The sequence below is a fragment of the Micromys minutus genome (genome assembly GCF_963924665.1).
Source record: "Micromys minutus genome assembly, chromosome: 7".
NCBI lineage: Eukaryota > Metazoa > Chordata > Mammalia > Rodentia > Muridae > Micromys > Micromys minutus.
This window is the reverse complement of record NC_137976.1, coordinates 41,915,879-41,943,328: the sequence shown is the minus strand read 5'-3', so window position 1 is coordinate 41,943,328 and position 27,450 is coordinate 41,915,879. Positions and strand designations below refer to the sequence as shown.

Genomic DNA, 27,450 nt, shown 5'->3' with positions numbered 1-27,450 from the left:
GCATAGGTGTGAATATTTTGTCTTAACATTTCAAGGTCTTGCATTTCTATTGGACATAAGAACAGTTTACAGTTAAACTGCGAGTGCCCAAAAAGCTTCTTCATTTTGTATGTCACATCAGACCTTCCTGCTCTGAGGATTTATGATGCTTAAACAACTTTGGACTTTTTTTTCCCTCTTGGTAGGTGTACTGGTCCATTAGCAAATTGTCTCTCTGAGAAAACGAGAGACACAGTAGAAGAAGATGACGATGAATACAAGATTCCTTCATCCCATCCTGTTTCTCTGAATTCACAACCATCTCATTGTCATAATGTCAAACCTCCTGTTCGGTAAGATGAGCATCTCTGCACCACCCTGCATCTGCATAAGCATCATCATGCCGTCAAGCTTTCGGGCTGTTTGTATGCAGTTCAATAGTATGTGCTTGGCTAAAAGTCCTGTTGCAAGCCCAGCCTATACTTTCTACATATTTTCTTCATTGCTTTCACATAAAACATTTTGTTGCCTTCTTCCCCGCAAAGGACAAATTAGTCTAATAAATTGTAGCTATACATTACATATAATGATGACTAATTCATGTGTTTCTCCTAAGATATTTTAATGAATTTCATCAAATCTGAGCATATATATCATGAAGAAAAATTAGTGCTTAGAAACTAATATTAAGGTGCTAGGTCAACCTTCCTAAGAATTTTTCTTTATAATGTGAAGGCTGGAATAATTTATATTCATTTTCCTTCTTGATATGTAATGTACTTACTGAAATCATAAGATGAGGGGAAGCCCTAAAGTAACGTCTTTTGACTTCTTTTTTGACCACGTACTGTTTTACCCTCTCTTGGGTGGGGTAAAATTATAAAGAACACTAGGTTTTGTTGTTTTTATGGTTTTATTTTTGTTTTTCTTTTCTTTTTATTTTCATTATAATGGGGACATTCTTGGTATTTGAAGTGCTAGTCACATTGACTTTTATAAGAATCATTGCGAATAGCTTACCTGTATTGAAATATCAGTTTGTCTTTAAGCAAAATCATGGCTTTGCATGCATGAAATTTAATATAGTTATAATAGCACTTATATAATTTGCATCCTACTGACAATCTATGAGCTGTACTTTCTGAACTTATTTTTCCAAAATTGGGTTTTTCTTGCATAATATTCCGGGAGCTATGCTTGCTTGGCTCAGTTCTGCTCTGCTCTGCTCAGCCCTCGTTGGTGGCCGAGCTGCCTGGGGCTCCTGAGGACTGACAGATAGTAGACCGTAAGGCTGTCGGGCATCCGCACCATCTTTACTCCATGTGCTGTTTTCTCTTGAGGCCAAGTCAGTCGACCGAAGGTCTTTATGAGTAGTGCTTCCATCTTTGGAGGCAAAAACCCTTCCCAGGTGTCTCACTCAGGCAGAAAAAGAAATACTTGGAAAGAAGCAGATCTATTTTTAAACCAGTGTTGTGTGTCAGAAGGGATACTGGTGGTCCAAGTAATACCCAGACCTAGTGATGCGCTCCAGCCCAAGCTTTCACTGGTTACTGTTAATCAGGCTGTTGAGTGGTCCTGAAAAGAAGATAACGGTTAAAGAGGAGAGAGCCACGTGCCCACTTAGCTAGCCTAAGGAAAGTCATACTTCCTCATCAAGTGTAAACTGCCAACAAGTCCCAGTAACTTTGGCTCCTACTAATTTTTTGTAGTAATTTTTAAATGCAAAAATTAAACAAGATTTTGTAGTTTCTTTGGCATTCTCATTCTTTTCATGGCTGGAAGACTGAAGGATATGATTTTAATTCACCCAGTTTTAATTGTCACATCATTGCTGATGAGATACATCAGTGGCTAGCCTCTTGGATACTGAAAGTCAATTTGAATTAAAACCATCGTATCCATCTCCCCTCGGTTATAGAGAAGTAATAAATGTTGCTAATCCCTAAGCTTAATTGTAATGAATTCGGGTTCTTAAAAACCAGTGAATGGAGTGTCACCTCATGTCATCAGCAAAGACCTCCCTCTTCTTAGAACTTCCTCTTCCTGTATGTCACTTACTCCCCCTTTGGAACACCAAGAAAAATAAATTGTCAATACACGGGAAGAGAAACAGTAAATGAATAATTCATTTGAGTTTGAGCAAAATCCATCATCATTATGAAGATTCAATACGTAACTGTTCTTAAATGAACCATATCTTGCCCGTTAAAAAGAAGTGGCCACCAGAGAGAATGGAAATGAATTTCAGATGAATCACTCTCGCAGTATCTACTGAAATACCCACTGTCTCCTCCATTATGCTTGTAGTTTCACTTTTCTCTTAGAAATCAGAGGAATTCAAAAGAAAAATGTAAAACTTCACTCTCTGTGGCTCTTTGTCAGCCAGCTGTTACTACGCTAGGCGCTAAAGAGTGATGTCTGTCCCCTGGCCCGCCTACACCCTCCCATGCCTCATTTTCATCCAGTACTGATGCCAACACCAAAATCACGCCTTACCCGCATTAAAATACTTGATGGGTACTCAAAGCCTTGGCTGACATCACTTCCCTAAGGTGTCAGAGAGCCAACATTTGTTGAACATAGTGGTGAGATAGGTTCAGAAGGAGACGTCTTTGAGTGTTCCCTGCAGCACTTCAATGAAATTGTTGAACACTTCTTAGTGGTTCCTCCCCTTTAAGGCCCTAGCATAATTTCAATTCAAAGAATGCTTAAGTTGCATAAACAAACATTGAATATCATGAACAAATATGGAGGCCGTTAGACCTGACATGGTTTTCGGTGGTCTGTACTTCTCAGTCGCTTCAGAACTGGTCGGGTGCAACTAAAATCATACACAGATACGTTTAGGTTTTCAGCTGCTTTAGTAGCTGTTAGTTTCAGTGAGTCAGTGAGTGAGACACACAGACAGACAGACAGACAGGTTTTCTTCAGACATACACATCTGATTTTCAAGTACAGGTCAGGGTAGCTACATATTGTTAGTAGTCCGTTTTCTAGAAAAGACAATTGTTTTTGTTTTATATTCTTATTACCTTAGTAGGTATGACAATCCACTCTTGTGATCGTCACCTCCTGCCCGCCATGACTTTTAAATGATTCTTGCCCTCTGGTCTCCACATTAGGTCTTGTGATAATGGTCACTGTATATTGAATGGAACTCATGGTACGCCTTCAGAGATGAAGAAATCAAACATCCCAGATTTAGGCATCTATTTAAAGGGTATGTATAGACTATGTTTTCCTTTGCATTATACACCTTAATGGTCGGAACTTAAAGGCAAAGTTCTCTTCTGTTTTCATACTGAGAATACATTAAGGTTTTGTGTTATCCTCCAGGAGATGTTTCTGATTCAGCCTCTGATCCAGTACCATTACCACCTGCCAGGCCTCCACCCCGGGACAACCCAAAGCATGGTTCTTCAGTCAACAGGACGCCCTCTGATTATGATCTTCTCATCCCTCCATTAGGTTGAAAATTGAAAAGCAGCTTAAACAACCCCTGACCTGCTATGCATATCTGCATTATTAGAATTAAGAGTTCAGTGTAATGCAGTCTCTCAGTTGAGAATTTGCCTAAACTTAGTTGGGTTCTCCACTTGATGGTGGCTCCTGCATTCACATGACATCACTTTAACAGTTGAACTAATTGCATAGGAAATTTTGGGCGATTTTCATACCTTCTTTTATAATTTGTAAGTGTCCAGATTTTCTGTAACAATGCACTACTTTTATAATCAGAGAAAAATATTTAGCATAATTTTTTTAAAGATTTATTTCCACAATATCATCCTTACACAACTGTACAACAATGTCCTGGAAGAGCTGTCCCTCAGAGGATTTCATCAAGTTGTTGTCTCTTCTAGAGTAAATTCGGGGCCAAGACCCAAGCACGTTGCTCATTCCTTGGCATCTGTGCAGTGGCTTTCAAGTGATGGTCTGGAGCATTAAATCAGGGCCCTCCAAGTGTACTACTAGCCTATAGTAAACATGAGCCACACTTTACTTCAGCATGAAATTGCCAGGCCCTCTTAGTTATGAGAAAGTATATACGTATGAGAAAGTATATACTTCCTCCTAGAAAACAAGAACAAGTTCTGTTTAATCTGTTTATAAGCTTTTCTGTTGTATGTTAGGCTTCCAGAAATATTAAGTGAAGTTTTGTATTTCACATATGCATCTCAGACAAGTAGTTTGAACTGTCCTATAACAGTGTCTTTTGCTTCTGATTTATTCATCATAGGTTTTCGTTTTATTCTGTTTTTCCTCATATGCTTGAATCCTAAGACTATCCTTACTTCCTGCCTACAATCTTGTTTCCTCATTTGCTTTTCCTTTATGCTGAATTTTGACCTATTACTCAGGTCCCTAGGGTCTAGATGACAACATTTTATAGAGTTTGCTGTGGGGCGGTCAGGGACCTATGTGTTTGCATCTGGTCTATTCGAGTATGTTTCGGTTCGATATAATAGCTATAGGTGATTGATACCCTTTCTGTTAGCTATTCCCATAGAAGTTACAACAACTTACCTCTTCTCTTGGGCCTTCCTCCAGCTTGGCCTGTGTATCAGTTCTTGCTTACTGTCCTCTCAGCTAAACAGAGGCATTGCTCATCTTCTGAACATTTATTTATGAACCTCTGGTGTTCCACATGACAGCAGCACCTCACTTGATACTGCCTGTATTTTTCTTCTCTCTTCTCATAAATTCTTCTTTATGAGGGCAATTAAACACGTTCACCTGTCAGTCATAAGTGTTTGTGAACAGGTTTTCACTCCCCTTGATAGTATTTAAGCTCCTTAAGTTTTGATCTTCATATCACTCAATTCCTAGCATGGTGCCTGATACTTAAGGGCTAAAAAAAAAATTGAATTTAATTATGTGACAGCAAGAGCCTGAATGATAACAAATCTCTCCTAAATCTTCAAATACTTAAAATTCGAAAAATATTTGTGATGATTAGATCAAATATTCTGCATATTTTTGCAAGGCAAACACAAAGAATGATAAATTCATTTTAATATATTTATGTCTAATTCATCCCACTTAATTACATGTATATTGTTATTATTAGAATATGAAGGTGTTTATTTATAGCCTGTCTCACTGACAGCATATTTGACGTACATATTTAAAAACTATATTCAGTTTCATTTTAGTTTTTTTAAAGATTCAAGATAACTCTGGTCTAGCAAAAAGTGGCTGTATAATATATATAATATATATGTCTATATATTATAAATATATAGATGTAGATACAGAACACATAGACTGCAATATTCTAAATACACTGAATAAACTATACATATATATGGTTTATTAAACCATGCTTTATTATATATAGTATATATATAATATAGCTAGCTAGGTAGGTAGGTAGGTAGGTCGATAGATCGATAGATAGATAGATAGATAGATAGATAGATAGATAGATAGATAGATAGAAAGATATTATGTATAATATATAGATGTATAATATATATTTAAAATATACATATATGCACATACACACAGAGAAACACATAAACATGTGGGTAGCTTTGGGGCCACCTAAAGGGAATCTCCATTAACATGTTCTTCTCTGGAGATGACAGTTAAACAAACAATAATTCTGCTGTACTTGTGCATTTCTTATATATTTTGACAGTAAATCAAATGTTTGGTGCAATTTAGATGAATAACAGTTCAGTGGAATGAATGTTAGGAAATGGTTAGACATGTTCTGTGACATTAAATTATATGTGTATGGTGTGATTTTTCTTTGTAGAGGCCATGAACTCTCTTCGTGGCTGAGAGATTTGTTTGGCGGGTTTGGTTTTGCTGATAATAATTTTCAATTCAAACGTGTAGTATACTAATAGAATAGAATAGAGGCTACAAAGCGACAGTGATTTATGCTGATTTATAACTTGCAATGCTGATTTTTATAGAAAGACCTAGAAAACGGAAAACTGTTTTCATGATAGGGTGGGATGTTTCATCTGTGTGTGTGTGTGTGTGTGTGTGTATGTACATTTTCTATCCACACTGCCACAAAGTTATCAATCCAATTATGTAAGTCAGGGAAGTGCTGATGTTATAAGCAATAAGGGAAAAATCAATCAAAACTTTTGTTTGATATTGTGTTTTGATCAATGAAATTCTACTGTTGATAATGATCTTTCTTTAAATGCAGGTGAAGATGCGTTTGATTCCCTCCCCCCATCTCTCCCTCCTCCCCCACCTCCTGCAAGACATAGTCTCATCGAACATTCAAAACCTCCAGGCTCGAGTAGCCGACCTTCCTCAGGACAGGACCTCTTCCTTCTTCCTTCAGGTAGGAGTGAGTAAAAAGCCAAAGAAAGGGGGGCTGGAGAGATGGCTCAGGGGTTAAGAGCACTGGCTGCTCCTCCAGAGGTCCTGAGTTCAATTTTCAGCAACCACTGTGACTCATAACAACCATCTATAATGAGATCTGGTGCCCTCTTCTGGTGTGCAGGCATACATGTAGGCAGAATGCTGTATACATAGAAAATAAATAAATCTTTAAAAGAAAAAGCAGAAGAATTTTCTTTTAGAGCAAGGTACATCTGAGATTATGCTGTCAATTTCATGTTAGTGTTTCCTGAGTCTCTGCCGCACTAGTAGAAAGCCTTCTGGTAGTAAGAGCTGTGGTTGCCTGATTTAATGACCAAACATCACAAAGGCGGTAGAGCAATAAGGGATCTTAGTGCTTGCACATGACCCAGTAAACGACTCGACAGCCATGCACGGGTGGGCAACACCAATTGAATTTAGTGGGTTATTTAATATTGTTTAAAAAGAGAGATGTAAAATCGGAATGGAGATATGTTGGTGAGGCAGAGTTGAAGGTTAGTAGGAGGGAGTTGGGCCTGGGTTATATACTGTGCGTTGTGTACACTGAAGAAAAAGAAAAGAAGGTGCAAGTGATGCCTTCGAATGCCAGCAATTTCTGAAAGATGGATGATGGTGTGACGGGCTTAGGAGGGATGCACAAACATTTAGGTTCTCAATCCCTCCCTTATTTCCAGTGAAATGGTTTTGTAATAACGAACTTCAATTTTTTTCAAGATGTGTTTTAATACCTAGGGTTTATATCATAGCAGGGTAGCTTTTCTAATTTTTTTGCTATTAACTATTTAAATTTTGAGTCTGGAGATAATGTTGTCTTCAATGGAAGACAAAGACCATTTTCTATTAGTACACACCTGTAGAGTGTGAAGCAGATGTAAAATGAAGAGACTAAAAGGAACCCTTAGCACATACTGGGCAGAATTCTCAGGAAAAGGAAACAGACTCACACATGGCAGCGTGCTATTGTGATCTCTAATCTCCTTAGTCTGCCCGGGCAGAGGTCTGTGGTCTGTGTGCCCTGAAAGGCTTCCCTCAGGACCAGTAAAGCCGTCTACCTGGACATGGAGGTACAGGACTGGCTTTGAGGTCATCCTGGGCTACACCAAGAGATCTTGCCTCAAAAATAGAAACAAAGAATTCTTTGTAATGTGTTCTGCACATTTTCGTGTAAAATGAATTTTGAAAAACCTTTTAAGTGTTCTGATTGTTCTTGGCTTCCTCAATACCTTGCCGAGAACCTATGGAGCTGTTAATCTCCTCTCTCCTTCCCTACCAACCTGACCACGGGCCTCTATTTTAATTCTATCTCCTTCCCCCACCCCCAGCCTCCAGCTCACTCTCTCTCATGTGGTTTGATAATGTAGAAAGTTTGGAGAAATTTCATGAAACACAAACTCTGGCCACATAACAACATATGCCACTTTATGTATCAAGGGGTTGAATTCTGAAGGAATAATTTCCAGTTCAGATTTTCAACAGTACTTGGCCTGTCTCGTATTCAGTACACTCTTAACACATTCTACCCCCATGGTGCTTATGGTTTGCCAGGATGCTACCCAAGACCAAGTGTTCTAAGGCCGTCTGCTGCAAGCATGGAATAAGACAAGCATGTAGCCACAACTCTTGGTGCTGAGTTTTTGTCAGTTCTCTATCGTCTTCTAGCTTTCCTAGTGTACTCACGATTCAACCCCTGACGCAGGAAGCCTCTGCACAGTGGTTTCTTTTACAACTAAGTCAGGATCTCTAAGAGCTACCAGAAAATATTTTGTTACATTTTACAAAATGTGTGATAATTTTTCTAAAGAGATAACAGTGGCACATTGCTAGTGGCAATTCTCCACACGGATAGTAAACTTGGAGAAAGACATACTTCCTGATCACAGTTCAGCTCACTGCTATTAGAAGAGTAAAAGGGAACAAAGGTAGTTTCCAGCTCCCTTTGCAGAAGCTGCTATGGTAGTCTCTTTGCTGCCCGGTGTTTTTAATTAAATAGCAAAAGCATAAACTATTTTACAGTGTTGAGGTGAGTTCCTTGGAAGGACTAGATGTTTTAGAAAAAAATACCGCATTTTTTGAAAATATTACATTAAGTCCCCATCTCTTTCCGATTGCCCCCTAACCCTGCAGGACGGAGTCAGGGTGCCATCTTTGCACTGCTCCAGACTTTATCTTTCAGGCTGCAGGGAAGCCTCGTGACTCCAATGGGCTGGAGAAAGGACAGCTACACAGAGACTCAGCTCCATTCTTCCTTTGTGTTTCCCACCTTGGGCTTTGACACAAGATTCCTTTTGGCAAAATTATAATTCTAGCTAATGTGAGTGAGCCATCTTTTATGGAGCCAATCAAACCTTAATAAAAGCCGAGTTCTCAACAAAAGCCCCGTGATTTCCTGTCCACAAACCCAAGGCAGTGCTGGCATACATACCTTTTTCTCTTTGTAACAAAAGGAGAGAGAAAGGAAGCGTCCCTTTGTGTGGAAGGTTGAAAGAAGTATTTCTGCAGCTTCGTGCCAGCGCCTGCACTTAAGCAACAGAGCTAGGACAGCACTAAGTCTTAATCATACCCCGCACGGATTCTTTGTGGAGGACCCAGGATGCACCCTGTGCTTGGCAGCCTTCCTTCACCTTCCTCTCACTTTCTCTCTAACCTAGAATCTCTCTTAAAGTCCATATCCAATCTTCACGCTGCAATTCAATTTTAAGCTCTAGTGCCATTAATAAAGATAAGCAGTATTCTTAACTCTGAGACATGACAAATATCTGTTTAAGTAAAACTCAAAGAAATGCCACGTGATTGGATGCCATGGAAAAAGACACAGTGGGTATTATTTACTCAATCCTAGTGAAACGCCATCAGTGATATCAGACAGCTTGTGCCATCTGGGAAGTTGACAGAGAGGTCACATGAGAGATGTCAACTGTGGTGTCCTTCCCACAGTTGGAAGGTGGAGGCTTCCATGTTCACATGTGAGAAGTCCAAGGGCAAGAGGTACACTCTTTAAACTCCCTTCAGCTCAGCAGCAGGCTCTGGGATTTGCTGGAAGAAGTCAGGCAGGACGTGCCTATGCTGTTAATTAGACTCAGGATTACATTGCTTTTTAGCAAATTGAACACATTGTATGTATTACATTCTCAGAAAAAATATTACTGTATAATCACACATTGGCTGCAGCATTTTCAATTTGTGTTTTAATCATAAATATGGACATTGGCCTTACTTAGTTTTAAAAGAATTTAATTCAGCAAAGCTTTATTGATTTTCAAATTTCCCTTCTCAGAGGACAGCTGGGAATTATAACACTCTAGTAATTATTCTGCGTAGTACCTTCCCTTTGATACAGTAGCTCTAATTCTATAGCTCTCAGCAGTGACCCCTCTCCCTGGTCCTTACCAGGAGCAGCCTAGCTTGAAGCAAGCTAGAAACATGATGAAACAGATTCTAACTGGTTTTGCTAATGAATTAAATGATTTAGTGTATTCAGTCCCATCTTAGGTAAAATGGTTTAAGGGGAAAACATTTAAAAACTACAATTGCACATTTTGGAGTCCATTTATAATACTAAAACATATCTAGATTTTAACATTTTAAGCTTTCAGTTATTGTCTGGAAGTAAGGTAGAGATGTGCAGTAAGCCTGTGAGTTGCCTCTAAGGTGTACTAAACAGGTACAGATACTGGAAAGGCAGGATAAAGCTAGTGACTATTGCTCCAGGAAGAGAAAATAAGGTAACTAGCAAACAGCTTTAAGTAGCACTTACTTGCTCTAGTTGGGTATTAGTATAAAATATAGTATTTTATACTATAGTATAAATAAAATAATATATTAGTATATGTTATAGTATATATAGTATAAATAATATATAGCAAAGTATATAGTATAAATAAAAATGCTTAGTATAAATAAAATAATATATTAGTATAAAATAGGCAAGTTTGAAAACATATAATCAGATCAGATTTTATATATTTTTGTGAAATTCAAGTGAATAACCAATGGACTAAATTGTAGCCAAATTATATATACTTATAGTCCATCTTTCTTTATGGAAAGAATGTGTTTGTTTGGACTTATTTATTAAGAGGAAGCTAATTGCCAAAAAGTTTGCCTGTTGCTGTCTCTGAGTTAGGAGATATAATGTAAATAGGGAAAATCCTGCCCTCCAAGGAACTTGAAATAGTTTTGGAGATGGTACCAGCAGAAAAAATAGGTGTGGAAAACATGAGGGTGGAGGTGATGGCTGTAAATTATTAGTGAGCCAAAGAAGTTGGAGAGAATGTTCTACTCAGACAGGAGTGCGTGCTAAGGCTTTAAGCCTTAAAATTTTAAATTGGTTAGGCCTGTGAACCTAGTGACTTCTGCCAACAGACTCCTGTTCTCTCTTTAGTACCACTTGGTGAACACCATCACATATAGTGAAACAATTTTTCAGTCTACAATTCACATTTAACAATTTTACATGGCAGAGTATGAAAGAGTACATTTCTACTTTGTATTCAAACTTTATTTTTCATAGTGGTATTTTTTTTCACAGTTGTATTAACGATTCAGTGAGCTAACCTAAGAACCTGGTTTTAACATACTTGGGGACTTCCAAGATAGTGCAATTAATTTTAAAAAATACCTCATATTTACAGATTTTTGTACATACTTTAATTCACTTAAAAAATTGCAGGTCTCCAGTCAGTTTACAGATTGATCTTGACGTCAGCTTCAGGAGCCCAAGTGGTCCAGAAATACTCTGTTAAGGCAAAGTGGACAGCATTTCTTTTATGCTTATTTCCCATCAGCCTTCATTCATTGAAATGCATAGGTAGGGATAGAAATTTGAGTTAAGAGGAGGCTGAGTAAGTGACCTGCACAGATAAAGATAGATTCATACTCTTAATCTTGGACGTAAAGGAATAGCTCTAACCTCAACAATGAGTGAGGTTGGAAACTGCACAGTCCATTGGGTATTACTGGTCATGAAATTAGTTGACCGATTTATTATGAAAACTTACAGTCCTTAGAAAGTTCCCAGAATTCTTTCTTAAGCCAATCAGCAGGGATCATCCTTTTAACTAAAGAATTTTCTTTATTTTCAAGATCCCTTTTTTGACCCAGCAAGTGGCCAAGTTCCATTGCCTCCGGCCAGGAGAACGCCAGGAGACAGTGTCAAATCCAACAGAGCCTCGCAGGACTATGACCAGCTCCCTGCATCTTCCGGTGAGTTGGCTGAGAACAGTTACACCACTGCCAATGTTTTTTGCTCTGTGGCCTCTGTCTTAGTTAAGTGCACTATTCCTAAGCATTCACTTTCGACATCCTTTGTATTAGGCTTATAAAGCGAAGGGATGAAAACAACACCCAGAAATGTACCTCAGGAAAAGCAGTACTTCCGTCTGTCTCATTCAGAGTTGAGAACTTCAGAAAACATCCTTCAGCATCTGCCCATGCCGGATTTTGGTTTTTGTTTTGTTGTTGTTTTGTTTGGTTGTTTTAATTTCACATTAAGACTGAAGACTTTTAAATTCATATCAGTCACAAACCATGTTACTGTTAGTTGTTTATTGTGGGGTTTTTGTTGTTGCTCCTGTTGCTGTTGTGGTTGGCTGGTTTGTTGGTTGGTCGGTTGGTTGGTTGGCTGGCTGGCTGGCTGGCTGGTTGGACAGACGGACAGACAACTGGCTGATCAGTTGATTAGTTGCTGTTAGTTTTGTGTTTTACTTTTTTAAGACAGCGTTTCTTGTAGACATATATCCTTCCTAATACTTGTCATTATTCCAGACTCAATGATTCCTTCATTTTCTTGACTCATTTGTCTGTCTCTTCTGCTAGTATCTTAACAATAAAGCAAGGAGTGTCACCTCAGGTTGCTCGAGTGAATACCACAGGCCAGATGCTAATCAACAGTCACTTCTTACATTCTGAAGCCTCAGGAAGCCAAGAAGAAGTGCCAGGCATTTGGTTTCTGATAAGAATCTGCTTCCTTCGTCTGAGATGCCCATCCTCCTCAGGTGTAGTGAAGTATGGGCCTTTTTAATTGGAATATTATTCCCCTTCCTGAGAGTTCCACTCTCACAGCTTACTCAACCACCATAAAGGCCTGAAGAACACAAACAAGAGCAAGGTGTAGGGTCATGTCACGGTATTGTCAGCACTCAGAAGCTGAAGAAGGCCCCTTACACCATGTTTAGCAGCAGGCTGAGATACACAGTGGCATAGGAAAGCCAAGACCAGTGTGGCCTTCATAGGGAAACCCTGTCTCCAGACAAACCAAACAAGTGAGACACAAAGAGACCATAGTACTGCTGAACCCCAACTATCCTCTTGGATGCCCAACATAGCAGTATACTGATGGGACAAGAGAGAAGATATGCTAAGTATAATAGTCACATAATGGGTCCCTCAGAATAAGTGAGCTGCTATGAGTATTATCAGCAGTGTAGTTTTTCCATAGTGCTGTGTAAGAGATGCAGAATTCCCTTCAAAGCCTCAAAGGTGTTAACACTTGTATATGACCTGGGAAAGCACAAAAAGAATCTCAACTCTTTCACATTTTGGTCCATGTTGCCTACCTGTTTATGTCTAACCACCCAGGGCTTTCAGATCCATCTTTGTGTAGACTGTAGTTCCAAGTAAAATAGAATGACAACCCATGGAAATCAAGGAGGGAAAATATCTGCCAGCCCTATGTAAGGTAAGAAAGCAAAGCCATCACTGAAGTAATGCTGAAGTGCATCTCTGGCAAAAGCACCACATCTGACTCTCTCTCTCTCTCTCTCTCTCTCTCTCTCTATATATATATATATATATATATATATATATATATATATATATATACAGCACCTCCAACTCTGTTGAAATAAAGGTATTCATTCACATTGTAGGTCAAGTTATCAGCAATTACTGTTTCCATAGCTTCTTCTGTGTTGGCTCCAAAACAAGTGGGTATTGTAGACTCAAGAGCATCACTCATGTTCAGGGTTTCGAGTGTATGGATTGGGGTTAACATTACAGTAGAAATCTCAAGAGTGCTTTGACTAGCAAAGAGAGAAACAGCCACTTAGCAGGACTACAGTAGGTTTCCCCCTCAGAAATTTAAAAAAAGATACTGATAACTAGAGTCAGCGAAAGCATCAAGTATCCCATCCTTTTTCCCAAACCTTTCCAAACACTAGCGAAGCATGGACCAGTGCCTCTGTTCATGACCTGTGTTTGATAGAAAGAAACACGCTAGTTTTTGTTTTTAAACAGGTGTACTAGCCTCTGGATTAGGTGTTCTCATTTAAAATCTGATCTAGGTGTTATCTGCCTTCACAATCTGTTCTTGTCAAAGGTTCTTTTAAATAACCTAACAAGGATTCTGGTGTGGTTGTGAAGTCTAAAAAGAAAAACAGAACATAACAAACAAACAAAAAGAATGCCTATCATCTTTCAGAGCTCTATAAACAACTGATAGTAGCTTACTTGTCATTGAACTACAAAAAGAGCAGTTCTAAAGAATTCAGAAATAGTTTAATCAACATAGAAATTATGTTCCCCATCTCCCTTTTAAAACACTGTGAGCAAGTACATCTGTACAGTTGCAAGGAGCTTCACGTGTGTTCATTCCTCTCAAAGGAAGTATTTTATAGGTTAAACAAAGTTAATGTGGCCATTGGTATTTTTATCAAATGATTGTGATAAAAAGCATTTACGAAAAATTTTAAATTTCTTATGGGGCAACTTACTTTTGCCAGTAATTGACTTATTCTTCATATGAGCACAGTATTCACTCACGGCTTGTGTCACTCTAGCTGTAAGTTTTATAAAACCGTGATGCCGCTTTTCTCTTACTGTGTCTTGTGCTGTACTTTGAATTCCTTAAGCATTCCATAATACTGGTTCTTACATACAGTGTTACCCTTGAAGGAGATTTTTCATACCATTAATACTTAAGAGGTACTTCAAGAACTTGGAGCGATGCTAAGATGTCCGTGACTCACATGAAAGGGTTTTATTTCTCACCTAAGGAGGTGTTGTTGTAAGGAGAGGGAGCTGCGATGCTTTGTCCTTTGTTTATTATTAGCCTAATGGAAAATTGAGGGGCTGTTGAACAGATTGTTATTAGTAATCTTTTTGGAGATCTCAGCTGGAAATCGAAGTTGTAATTCACACAAGGTGTAGAGATGTGTTTAAGTTACTGTCAGTGATGGGGTGAATGGCCATTAACACTTAGTTCTGATTTCACGATAGAAATGTCAGTGTCCTTGATCTCTGCCAGTTCACCTGGTAATTAATGTCGCTTGAAAACCTTCACACGCACATCCAGATATAAAATCTTGTGTTTTTCCACAGAGATCTGAAACAGTCTCGAATGTTGCATTCTGTGTATTCTAAGCAGTTATTAATATGAAGATTTTTCATGTGTCCAGGTTTCACTGAAAACCTTACTTGAATTCATCTGTTGATTAAACAGTGACCAAGACTAGTAATTCGGGATCGCGATGTAAATCGGCTCCAAAATTAATTGGCAGTGCTTATGTTTGAATAACAAGATTGTAATATATTTTAAGATTTTGTTCATTCTTTATTCAGTTTAATTCACATTATTCTAATTATCAACTATTACAAAACATAAGAAAATTACTAATCAAAGAGTGTTCATGATTATTCTAAGAATTGTACTCATTTACTAAATTACTGTAAGTCTATATCCGAGACTACATGTACATGTTATATAACATTTAATTTATTAAACATTTACTATGGGATAGAAATTTTGGTAACTACTTTAGGAAACTAAAACTAAGAATTATATATATCATTTACTATACAAAATATATCATATTCTTCCTGTGTAGATACACAGATGATGTTTTATACAATGTATATGCTGTTATGTACTTTAAACATAGCTGTAATATATAAGTATAAATAAATGGGTCCAACTGCAGTAAGCTTAAGTTACAGATGAAAGGAAAACAGCATGCTTTACTAATCTGCCAAGGATTCCCCCATCAAGTGTCTGCCCAATAAAATGTAAGTAGAGTCTAACAATTTTCGTAAGCTATGCATTTATTTTTTTATTGTTAGTGAAGAGTGTTGCAATTCCCACAGTAGCCAAGCCTAAACCAAGTTGGGACATAATAATAATAATAAAAAAACCTTCATATAACAGTGGTTATTAAAGCACTCGTGGACGTCCTTTCTAGTAACACAGAGGAAGGGCCATGAAGGAACAGCAGCGACAGTAGAGCTGCGTAAGGCACTGGAAGCAGTAAATGCCCCTGGACCTTGACACAGCCCCTGCCTGCGTTCTTGCTGCTCTTTCTTATCAGTCGCTCCCGTCGGCATCAGTATTGGTTCCTGAGCAGCTCACGTCTGCAAAGCAGAGTCTGTCTAGTTGTGGTTGTACAGTCAGAAGCTCACTGGAGCTACAATAGTGAGAAAGGAAAACCCTTCGAGCTGTGCCACGGGGTGTCCCTTGCATTCCTCTCCATGGGACACTTGATTTTTCCCAGCACCATTTCTGAGGCATCCCTTCTCCTGTTGTGTGATTTTAGTGACTGTAAGAACTGGTTAGCAGCAGACGTGGAGGTTCTGACTCTCAGTTCCATTGGTCCCTGAGTCTGTCATGTGTCTTGCAGACTGGTGTGTGAAGCCTCCAGCTTTCTGCTTTCTATTTAAAGTTCTTTGAGATCCCTGAGCTTTCATATGAATACTGGGGTTTTTTTCCACACTGTGGATTTGTTCATAGGTGTTTGACTGCAGTGTGAGTCTACAGATGGATTTGAATCTGTAGAATGATTTCTATGTTACAGACATTTTATCAGTAGTCTGTAAGTCCATGAATATGGAGAGTTTTCATTTTTGTTTTTCTTGTCAATTTCTTCAATGATTGCGTCATAACATTAACAGGAGATGCCCTTTTACTTCCATGCTTAGGTTCGCTCCTGAATGTTTTATCTGTACCTTTTATGGGGTTTATATCATTGAGTTGCTTATATGTGAAAAGCTACTAATTCTTGTTTCTGTGCTCTCCAGATGTGACACCATTGAATTAATACTTACCAATACTATTTTGGTGTTTTGACTCCTTAGGTTTTTTGTACAAAAATTGTTTATGCACAAAAACCATTCAAAAGAAGTGCCAGTTTAACTTCCTTTTTTATTCTGATGGGTTTTGGTTTGCTTCTTGTTGAGATGTTCTGTTTGAAATGTATGGTTCTGTACTGAACAACCTGGTGGCCATGGGCGCCTTGTTCTCAGAGAACGGCTTCCTCATCTCAGAGAAAACACGTCTCTTCATTTATATTCATGTCACCTAGGGGTTGTTGTACTTAATTCACACTGTGGTGAGGCGTTTTATTTTCAACAAGTGTCAAGTGGTATCAAATGATTCTCTTGAATCTACAGAGATCATATGTGGTCATATGGTTTTCATATTTTATGCTGTCCGTGTATTGATTTCCATATATTGAACTATCTTTTAACTCTGGGAATGCAACCAACTTAAATAATGGTGAATAAACTTGAATCTCTAGGATGAAAGCAGTGTTCTAGTAGTGAAGGATCTCTGTGATTTACTAGTGAGTTCAATGAAACTTGGTTGAGAATATTTGTATATGATCTATAAGCTGTTGTTGTTACTGCTGTTACTGCATACTTGTCTGGTTTTGGAAGTAGGGTAGTATTGTGTTCTTAGAACGTTTCCAGTGCTTATAAATTAGGAAAACCCACTGAAAAGAAACTAGCTGGTTAAATGTCACAGTGAAGCTTTCTGACTGTGGGCTCACTCTTCTTCAGTGAGAGACATCATTGATGATTCAGTCCCATAACCACCATTGTTCTCTTCAGATTGGTGTGTCTTCAGGGTTCATTTAACTCATTTTACATTCTACAGATGTGCATCTCTGGGTTTTCTTCTTTGGTAGCCTATGGTTGTGTGTAAACCTCTCTAAGATCACGTTTCTCTTGCTGAGATTGCAATGCGTCCTTTCCCCCTTCTGACCATACCCAGTTGCCTTTCCCGATAACCGTCTAGAAGCTTATCCTGGTTATGTTTTTGAAGAACCAGTTCATGATTTCACTGTTTTTTTTTTTTTCAGCACTAATTTCCGCTGAAATTCTTGTTTTCTTTCATAGACTGTCATAGGTTTAGGCTTCTTTTTGCTTTTCTAAGTACTGGAGATTACTGGGATATATGTTTTTTTGGAGGTGTTGTTTTGAGTTTGGGTTTGTTTTGTTGTTGTTACTGCTGCTGCTATTGCCTTGTGGAGTTTTGGCTGGTTGGTGGGTTGTTTTTGTTTTTGTTTGTTTGTTTAGTCGTTGGTGTCCCTATTTCTGCCTTTAACCCCAACCCACCCATGCCCAGGTGAGGATCCTCACAGCATGATTTTATACTTTTGGATGTCCCTTGTTACGTTTCACATATATTTTCTCTATTGTGTTTCCATGTTCATTAGTGTTGAGGCATTTTCGAATGCTTCGAAATTTTTCTCATAACCCACTTGTTTATTGAAAAGAATCCACAGTTTCTGTGAATTTTTACAATTTTCAGAATCCTTTTGTTGAGTCATATGTTACTCCATTTTGATCAGAAAGAAGAGAGGTAACACTTTAGTTTTTTTCAATTTGCTGACTTAACATGGACTATTTTAGAAGAGAACGCTTCATGTTCTGATAAAACGTTTGTCCTGCAGCTCCTGGATAAAGGATATTCAGTGGGTGTTATTTAAACTCATTTATCCCTTTCACAGTTTAGTTCCAGTGTTTGTTAATATCTTTCTCTGGATGATCTTGACAGGTGCAGGGTGTTGAAATCGTGTCACCATCACTATATTGAAAGCTATCTACCCTTCCATATTCAATGCCTTTGTTATATAAAATTGGGTATTCTGATAGTAAGTTCATATAGATTCAGTCAGATTGCCTTGTTAATTGGCTCCTTTACTCATAAGGTGACTTTCTTTACCTCCTAGGGTTTATTTTTAGATATAAGTGTATCCAGCCCTGTCTATCTTAAGCTTCTCTTTAGAACATAGTTAGCCAGCCTTTACTTTCAACCTGTTTGTGTACTTACTATTGAACTGACTTTGTGTTTGTGTCACTCTGGAGACCGGCTTAACTGGGGAGTGAAAGAAGGACAGACACAGACATGTACAGAAAAGCTAGGATCAGGTGGCCTGAAACTTCATGTATTTATTACATACAGTTGAACACGAAAGCAGGGTTTTAAAGACAGACAGACAAGGAAGCAGGTTATTATATAAAACTGAACAAGCAATTGGTGTAGCTAAACCAGAGCAGTTTCTGTAGGGGAACAGTTGTCAGACTGTTTACATCTGGAGAAAGACAGCTGCAGTGAACATTTTCTGCACATACTGTCAACATTCGCATTCAGACCCAAGGGAGGCTTTTTTGTCTCTGAGCCTCACTAAGGCAGCCACTATAGGGCTGAGGTGTTGGAGTCATTGACATAGCCATAACCAAATCAAACAATGCACATTTACTGAGGACTTCACTAGCTCCCTACATACTAGCTTTCCTGCCTATTGTTGGAAATTGTTTTATATTCATTTGAGAGTTTGTGTGTGTGTGTGTATGTGTGTGGGGGGGGGGGGTGGGGGGGTGGTGTGTGTGTGTGTGTGTGTGTCTTGGGCCCATTACTTTATCCTTGTTTGCTCATACACTGTGATTGCTCCATTGTTTTGTGGTGTATCTCCACTTCAGTGGGGTTTTTGCATTTCACATGCTTTTGTGGTGGGGATTACATTTCTTTCACTTCTGGAGGTAGGACTTCTCCTTATTTGGAAGCCTTCTCTGGTACTCAAAGAATTTCTCAGTGATTGCTGTCTTGAAAGGTCTTGGTTCCCTGGATAAATATTGCCATCAATGGCAAGCATTGGTTTCTTTCAAGAATCTGAATATAAGCCTTAATGCTTTCTTAGCCTATAAAGTTTCTACTCAGAAATTTTCTGCTTCTCTGCTATGGTGCTTTTAAGTATGACTTTGATCTTTCCAGTGATCGATCTTAAGTAATTTCTTGGTGTTCTGTAGTTTGGACAGTTTGACTGTACTAAGCTCTGTGATGATCTTTTCTGGTCATGTTTCTTGAGATGCTGTATATATCCTCTACCTAAATGTTTTTATCTATTCTGAGATATTGAAAGCTTTTGCTGTTATTCATAGGTTATCAATGAACCTTTTTTGCCCCTGATAAAATTTTCCTGGTTACCTTTGTGCATTCCAAAATGTCGGTTTATTTTTCTTGTTGTTGTTCTTTTGATTCCTTGTTTGTCTTTCACTTACTAGAGTGCCAGAGATTTTCAGTGCTTTATGTTTCTTTTGTCGGAGCACAAACAGGGTGCTCCCAAAGACACACCTTCCAGACCATGCTTCTGCGTCTGAGCTGCTAATGTTTCCATTCCGAACCTCTTATGTCTAAGATATGCTTGGTCCTCTTTAAGAATCTCACTTTCCATTTCTTATCCCTGTTGCCCACAGTTTTCCTCCCTGCACTCGCCTGGTGGTTTTGATCTTTTTTTGTTTGTTTGTTTGTTTGTTTGTTTGTTTGTTTTTGAGCTCTCTTTTCCCCCATTCTTTTTAAGTTTTTTTGTCAAGTATTTTATCTGTATGCCTTTGAAATTTGTTGCCAGAATTAGGTGAGGCAACATAGCACCTTTTCTGTTTCTCAAATTTTTGTGTTTCTATTTTGAAATTTGTGCCTCTGGTTAATTAGTTATTCCTACTTTTTTATGGTAGTCTTTTTAGAGATGGGGACTTTAAGATTACCCATCCCCACTGCCTATCAATGCGTATTGTACTTATACAGGTTCTAAGTGTTGGAGATTTTATGGTCACAACTTTCCTTTTTATAAATAAAAGACACTGCCTCACAGCAGATGCCTTGGTCCTCTGGCTCTTACAATCTCTCTCCTCTCCTCTTTCTAGGTGTTCCCTGAACCTCAGGCATTTGTTTAATATGCAGCGTTGCTTTTGAGTCTAGCTGGTCACCAACTCTCCTTACTTAGATTCTTATGCAGTTGAGATTATAGAGTTTGAGCGCTGTATATGTATTATCAGAATCAGTTGTCTGTGCATCATACAGGAATAGGTGAAGAGGTATGGGCGGCAGACAGTATGGGGAGCTCACTGTATAGACACTTCTGAAATTGAAAACAGCAGGTTTTGTTGACTATCTGGGTGGGAGGATAGAAATTGGTGTTGGTACTAATTCTACTTCAAGCAATGGCCTGAGGCATTAGTGACATCAGCAGTTGTGAGGTGCTGGCAGGCTCTGTTCTCCATCCAGTTAGCAGGGTGGGCCTGGATGCTGAGCAGGAGGTTTAATTACAGAAGGAAAACTAATACAGATTTTGGCAAGACATAGAAATTATAAGCTCTTAACACAACTATAATATATTATCTACAGCTACACTATTTAGAAATAGAAATTTTTCTGTAAGTCAAGAAAAATTAAAGTAGGACTATTATCCAGTGTGAAGTAGAAACAAATAGATCTTTATTTATGTGTGTTGGATTGACCCTTCCGTAACTGTGAATAGGATGATACATTTACAAGTTACCATCTCATGCAAAAGTGCTGTGCTTGATCAAAAATGACCAAAAGAAGTAATGTGGCTGGTATTTTTTTTTTTTTTTTTTTTTGCAAATTTCACTTTTACTTTATTACTATGATATCATATACAAGATTTACAGGATTTAAAACATTTAATGTGGTTGTTTAAATGTTCACAACAAAAAGGAAAAAGAAGGCAGATTCAAAAACTTAATAGTTAAAACATGGTGTACCTACAATACAGGACATCTGTCTGGTTCTCTCTGAGACATGAGTATCTTTTTAATTTTTTTCCTTTTTTTATTGGATATTTTCTTTACTTACATTTCCTCTCGGGAATCCCCCTATCCCATCTCCCTACCCTGGCCATTTCCCTATACTGGGGTACTGAGTGGCTGGTAATTTTTATGATTTGGTTTTTATTTAAAATTCCAGCTTGCACTATCTCAAGCTGTTATGGGAGTTGACAGGTCCAGAAAGGACAGGAAGAGGGGTTAGCTCTGCAAGACCTTTTCTTCACAACTCACTTTATTGTTTCCTTGATTTTTTTTTAAAGAAAAATGTTGAATAAATATCATTGTCTATGTATAGCCCTGCTGCTTCCTAAGCTCTGCACTTCTAAAATGCACTAATGTATATGAATAGATGGATACAAATGTTTTTTCCCTGGAGATTTGTATAGTAGCAGCTTGTAATTAATTTTCATTGTTGTCAAGACTGTTGTAGGTTCATGGGTACCAGTGTTACGGGTTTCACTTCATGAAGCTATTATCCTGTGTGAGGTAATAGCTCAGTAGATGGTATACGTTTTGTACAACTGTAAGGGACTGAGTTTGGATCCCCAGAACCCAATTGAAGCCAAATACGTTAGAATGCTTCTGTAATCTCAGCTACCCACAGTGCACTGCGAGTCAGAAACAGGAGAATCTCCAGAATCTTGTAGGCCATCCAGCCTGTTGCATGAAGATGTGAATAAGAGACTCTGCCTCAAACAAGGTAGCAGTCAAAGACTGACCCAGCGTAGTTCGATAACCACCACATGTGGGTCATAGCGCACGTGTGCCCATTCTCTCTCACACACACATACAGATATGCACACAATTACACACACTGCTGCATACATGTAAGAGAATGCATAAAAAAGAATGAATTACCTTCAGGGTGCTGAACTATATATAAGCCAATCTCCTGATGCTTTCTGTTTGCATTTTCATGGGCAAAAGTTCTTGCATCAGAATCTTAAGTGTTTGCTCGAGCAAAGCCACATGTAATTTGCTCAACCTGTTGACTAACAGTCAAACATCTGCTGGTTTTGTTTGCCTTTTCCTTGGTATAAATGAAGTGCACCATATTAACTTGGAAAATCAGGAAGGAGGAAACCCTACACTGTATTTCTCGGAACAGCTCCTCCACCGGTACATGAGTAGGACAGAGGTCATTTGTGGACTATTCAGTATTTTAAAATTATGTCATAGGGCATACTTATCCCTCTGGTAGGAACCTCTCGACTCCCTCCTCTTCCTTCCTCTCCTCCTCCTCCTCTTCCTCCTCGTCGTCTTCTTCTTCTTCGAGCAGCCACAGTCTGTGCCACAGTTAGGAAAGGTATAGTCAGATCTTGGCACTCTGGACTTCCAACTGTTAGTTGTTGTTGTTTTGGGGTTGTTTGTTTGTTTGTTTTAATACTGTTCTTTTTTTGGCCTGAAAAGTGAAATATGAAATCAGAAAAGTTTTCAGTCAAACTAGTACATTCTGCTACCACATTCTAATTTTTAAAATGAAATAACATTTTCCACTTCATAATAAGCTAGCCAACAAAGAAAAATGATAGATAAAGGATAGTATTTAACATAAAATGATGAAATAGCAGTGTTGTCTTCTATAATGTTTATTTTTATCCCACTGTTTTAATGACATCTATCTTTGACAATCTCCACAGACGGTTCGCAAGCACCAGCTAGACCCCCCAAACCACGACCCCGAAGGACTGCACCAGAAATTCATCACAGAAAGCCCCATGGTCCAGAGGGAGCACTGGAAAATGTCGATGCAAAAATTGCAAAACTCATGGGAGAAGGGTATGCCTTTGAAGAGGTGAAGAGAGCCTTAGAGATTGCCCAGAATAATGTGGAAGTGGCCAGGAGCATACTTCGAGAATTTGCCTTCCCTCCCCCCATCTCCCCCCGTCTGAATCTATAGCAGCCAGAACTGCAAACACCAAAGGGTAAAACAGTTCACAAATAGTCCAGGAGTATGGAACAGGACTGAGAGGGAATGCAGGAGCCATGGTGTCTTTCCGTGTGGCATCTCCAGAAGGCAGCCTGGAGTCCAGCTTCTCTGGTACCACAGATCCCTGAGAATGCCCACGCTGCAGCTTCTGGGTTTGTGCTAGCCATACTTTCAAATCAGGGTTGAACTGATAAAATAATTTAAAGACGTTTACTCCCCCTTGAACTTTGAATCTGTGAAATGCTTTTCCTTGTTTACACGTTGGCAGAATTGCAGTTTGTCTCTGTTTTTGATTCCTGTACTGTGTTCCTGACAGGCCGTTTGCAGAGCTGGTCTGGTCTGCTGGAAGTTTTCCCAGGCCCACCCTGCTGCCCACACCGGCAGCTAAACCATCTCTTTGTGTTGCTGTCTATCCGGGTTCCCCTTGTGTCCCCAGGTTCAGTTCATTTCTCCCATCCAAACGGCATGCTAGGCTAAAGGTCCTGATTTTCAGTGTTTTAAGAACAGAAATGTTTGTGGTCTTGTCTTCACTACTGAGTCTTTTCTTTGGGAACCATCACTGTTGAGAGGTGGGGGAAAACCTGAATGTAAAAAGCATTTATTTGTCAATAAACTGCCTTTTGTAAGGGGTTTTTTATATACTATAAAAGAGCTTCTCTTGTTAGTTTAAGTTTGGGGACCTTTAGGTTTCCGTCCTCTCCCTCTGTTCCACCCAGGACTGTAAAAGTGACGGCTGTGGGTGCAGGAGAAACACACTTGCATGACACAGTGCTTGTGCTACAGTGCCCTGAGATTTGCCGACACTGATGCCTGCATCACTTTCAGGAGAGCTGCAAAAGGGGACCACCGCCTCAAACTATGCTAATATGCCTTTAGACAAGGTCATGGACATACACGCCTTTCCTGGATGGAACAGAGCCCATTTTCTATTTTAGGATGTCACCCTGGCTCCTCGGTGTGGGAGCCCCCTAAGGCACTGATGACTGTTACCACTGCTGCCGCAGGCCTTGTTACTTGCAAAGCCGAGTCCCCTTTGTCCTGTCCCGTTAGGATCCCCGTTTGCTCTGTGGGTTTTCTCATTGACTGTTCTGTGTTCCCGATCCAGTCAGATGAAACCGTGGTGTTACTCTTAATCTGCAGATATCTATTGACCATCTTTGATGTGCTTTGCACTCTTGTTGGCTTTGAAAGCACAAACTCTCACACGTGGACCCTGCCACCACATTATCCGTGTAGACGTGTTCGGTGGTAAATGTTCCTGGTCTGACGAACAAAGCTTCAAAGATTGATGCAAGGACTATAGACCTCTGATAATTTCTGTTTGTTTTTTTTTGTTTTGTTTTGTTTTGTTTAATTTGTTTTTTGTTTTGTGTGTGTGTGTGTATGTGTGTGTGTGTGTGTGTGTGTGTGTGTGTGTGTGTGTGTGTGTGTTTTACATCTCTCATAGTGGGGAGGGGAAAAATGAAAAATATTTCCATGCAAAAATGCTTGAAACACATTTTGATAGTTTCCGAAGGCGGATTTAGTTGTAGTTTGTGTGGATGTTTTTTTGCCCCACCTTACTGCTTACCCATTCTCACACAGAGAGATGCCTCGGATGATCCCCCCTCATCCTGACAAAGGACAAGATAGTATTGCAGACACATTTGATGGAGCTGCCATTTTCCAAAGCTCATGTTCAAAGCCGTGTTTTCCCAGGAAGGAGACCCAGCACATTCTTCTACAGTGTGGCTTTCGTGGGATGAGACGGGGCTTGAGGACTCACGGTCTTTGCAGATTTTAGGTTTGCTCCTGTGCTGCTTCTGCCACCAGAATGATATTTTTTAATGTTTTTAGATCCTATACCTGGGAGGAGGTATAAATACACTTTAAAAAAATATTTTTTCAATTGGCTGTTTTATTATCTGCTCTTAATTTCCTTTTACTTGTTTTATAAGTTCTGATGTCATACTGATAGAGTACTATGTATTTTGGGCTTCACACATTGCCTAAAACCCAAAATTTTCCCCTTTGTTAACACTTTTAAAACATCCTTAAATGATGAACAGGAAGGTTTACAACAGGAACACTGGGACCCACAGAACAGTCTCCCCCACTCTCAGATAATACAAAAGATTTTCATCAAGAATTTAAAACTGCAGTTATGCTGACACAGTGTATTTGGACCTGAGGTTTAGGGAGGAGAGAGGTGTAAATCATTTTCAGGACTCTACCAGGATCTCTGCTGCATCCAATCCGTAGCCACTGCCCGTTTTCTCAGAAAGTGAACCTTATGAGTCATACGTAAGACGGAGCAAAAAAAACGTGAAGACTTACAGAATTTGTTTGAAAACAATAGTTAGAGTTATTTTTCATTATGAAAGGGACTGCTAGTTAATACTTTGAAATGCTCTACACTTTGTTCCCTCTGTTCCAGAAACTGAGATGTGCCTTCCAATGCTCAAGATTTGATAACAGAATTACCCTTAAGCCAATATTTAATATGTTCCACACAATTAAACCATGGCTAATTGGAATCCCTGCCTGAGATCTATCTCCAATGATACTTCAGTCATTGTTTTTCCAGACTTCAGGAGGGTTTTTTTTTTCCCCCCCTTCTCTTTATGTCCTCTCTCCCCTGACTTCCTGGTAACTGATATATCACAGCCAAATTTTCTGGACACAAATCTCAACATTTTGATGCGTATCGTGCTTCTACAATTACAACTGTTAGCCGTTTCCTATATTTCCCCTGCCCACAGTACAACAGAGCCCTAGCTAAAGCCTCCAGAGGTCTGTTTTGCTAAGTCAGCTTTTCACACACCCAGGAAACATACAGAGTTTTTCATAATGTGAACTTCCTAATTGTTCAGTTCCAGAAGCATTTCCTACAGTTTGAACATGACTTTGCCTCTCAGATTTTCAACTTGAAGCTTTAGTTTGCACTGAGTTATCTCATCTGGTTTTAAAATGTCTCAAATGGACTGATTTGGAAGGAAAATGTGGTATATTTTAAATACTGATGCAGGTACTTTCTGTAAACCTGAAATGTTACCGCTTCAAGGAAGACTTTCCGGAAAAAGACAGCAATAGAAAGAAAGTTTTCTTCTCAGTTCCTATTTTTATTGTTTTGAAATGCATTTTTAAACTTGTCTAATGTGGCAAAATAGCTATGTGTTCAATTAATTTATATTTTATTCATTCTTTTTCAATCCTGGATATGTAACCTCAAGTACTTTATCTGTTCTTTTAAGGTATTTTATAAAATGAATGTTGACAAATAAATGTCTTTTGTATGTTATTTTTCAAGTGAGCACAAATATTTCTTGGAGAGAATATTTCTAATATTAGAATATATAATAATATGATTTCCTTAGATACGGGACCAGCATTACTGAGCTACCTGCTTGTGTTAGTCAGGGTTCTCTGGAGTCACAGAACTTATGGATAGTTGATACATAGTAAGGGAATTTGTTATGATGACTTAAAGCCTGCAGTCCAACTCCCCAACAATGGTCAGCTATGAGTGGGAGGTCCCAGGATCTAGTAGCTGCTCATTTCCACAAGGCTAATAGATTCTAACAGATGTGCGGCAAGTAAATGCAAGCAGGTGAAGAAGCGTAAACCTTCCTTCTTCCAATGTCCTGATGTTGGTCTCAAGCAGAAAGTGTGACCCAGATTAGAGGTGTGTGCCACCACACCTAGATCTGGGATTTGTTTTGTCACAGGCTGACCTTGAACTCAGAGATCTCCTTGCCTTAATCTGAGATTTATAGCCAGTATGCCTCAAAATCTCCATTCCAGGATCCAGGTCAGAAACTTGTATCTCCCAGCCTCAAGATCTGGATCACAGATGACCCTTCCAATTGTAGTTCATTCCAATTATAGTCAAGTTGACAATCAGGAATAGCCATTACAATCCACCCTTTGTCAACTTGACACAAATAATATCTCATGTCCACATGAAACAATGACAAGGTCGTGAATACACCTAACATGATATAACTATTCCTCGAATTTGTAGGTTTACAATGGGGCAGTGTCCCTTGGGAACATTCTTTTAGTATCTCAATTTAAATACCAATTGATGTTAAAGAAATTAGAAGAAAGGACAAATAGCTATACAAATGTGTTCTTAACAAAATAAAACAAAAGCATTAATATTACTTTATAATCCTTGTTTCTGCAAATAATTAAGTGGCCTTCGATGATATTTATAACTACCTTCCTCTACTACCCATTCTGTATTAGTCTGGTGTTTGCCCATGTCTGAAGAGTCTACATGAGGCTAAGGCAAAGAGATTTATATTAATTGCATTGACAAAGAAAGTCTCAAAAAGGCGCAGCAGAGACTTAGTTCTTTTGTTAAG

The 27,450-nt window shown here is 38.8% G+C and overlaps 1 protein-coding gene across 4 annotated transcripts in view; it reads left to right on the top strand.

Moving 5' to 3' along the window:
• The window catches only part of CBLB (Cbl proto-oncogene B), a 161,592-nt gene extending 135,287 nt beyond the window's left edge, over window positions 1-26,305 (top strand). For 2 of the 4 annotated variants that reach the window (XM_080919452.1, XM_080919451.1), the window contains exons 14-19: window positions 186-332; window positions 3,102-3,199; window positions 3,316-3,447; window positions 6,152-6,292; window positions 11,416-11,535; window positions 22,812-26,305. In XM_080919452.1, coding sequence (XP_080775578.1) covers window positions 186-332; window positions 3,102-3,199; window positions 3,316-3,447; window positions 6,152-6,292; window positions 11,416-11,535; window positions 22,812-23,071 — 898 coding nt within the window. In that variant the 3' untranslated portion in view covers window positions 23,072-26,305. The remainder of the gene's footprint in view (window positions 1-185; window positions 333-3,101; window positions 3,200-3,315; window positions 3,448-6,151; window positions 6,293-11,415; window positions 11,536-22,811) is intronic. The other 2 variants (XM_080919454.1, XM_080919453.1) reach the window with 1 other exon arrangement.
• The last annotated feature ends 1,145 nt before the right edge of the window (window positions 26,306-27,450 follow it).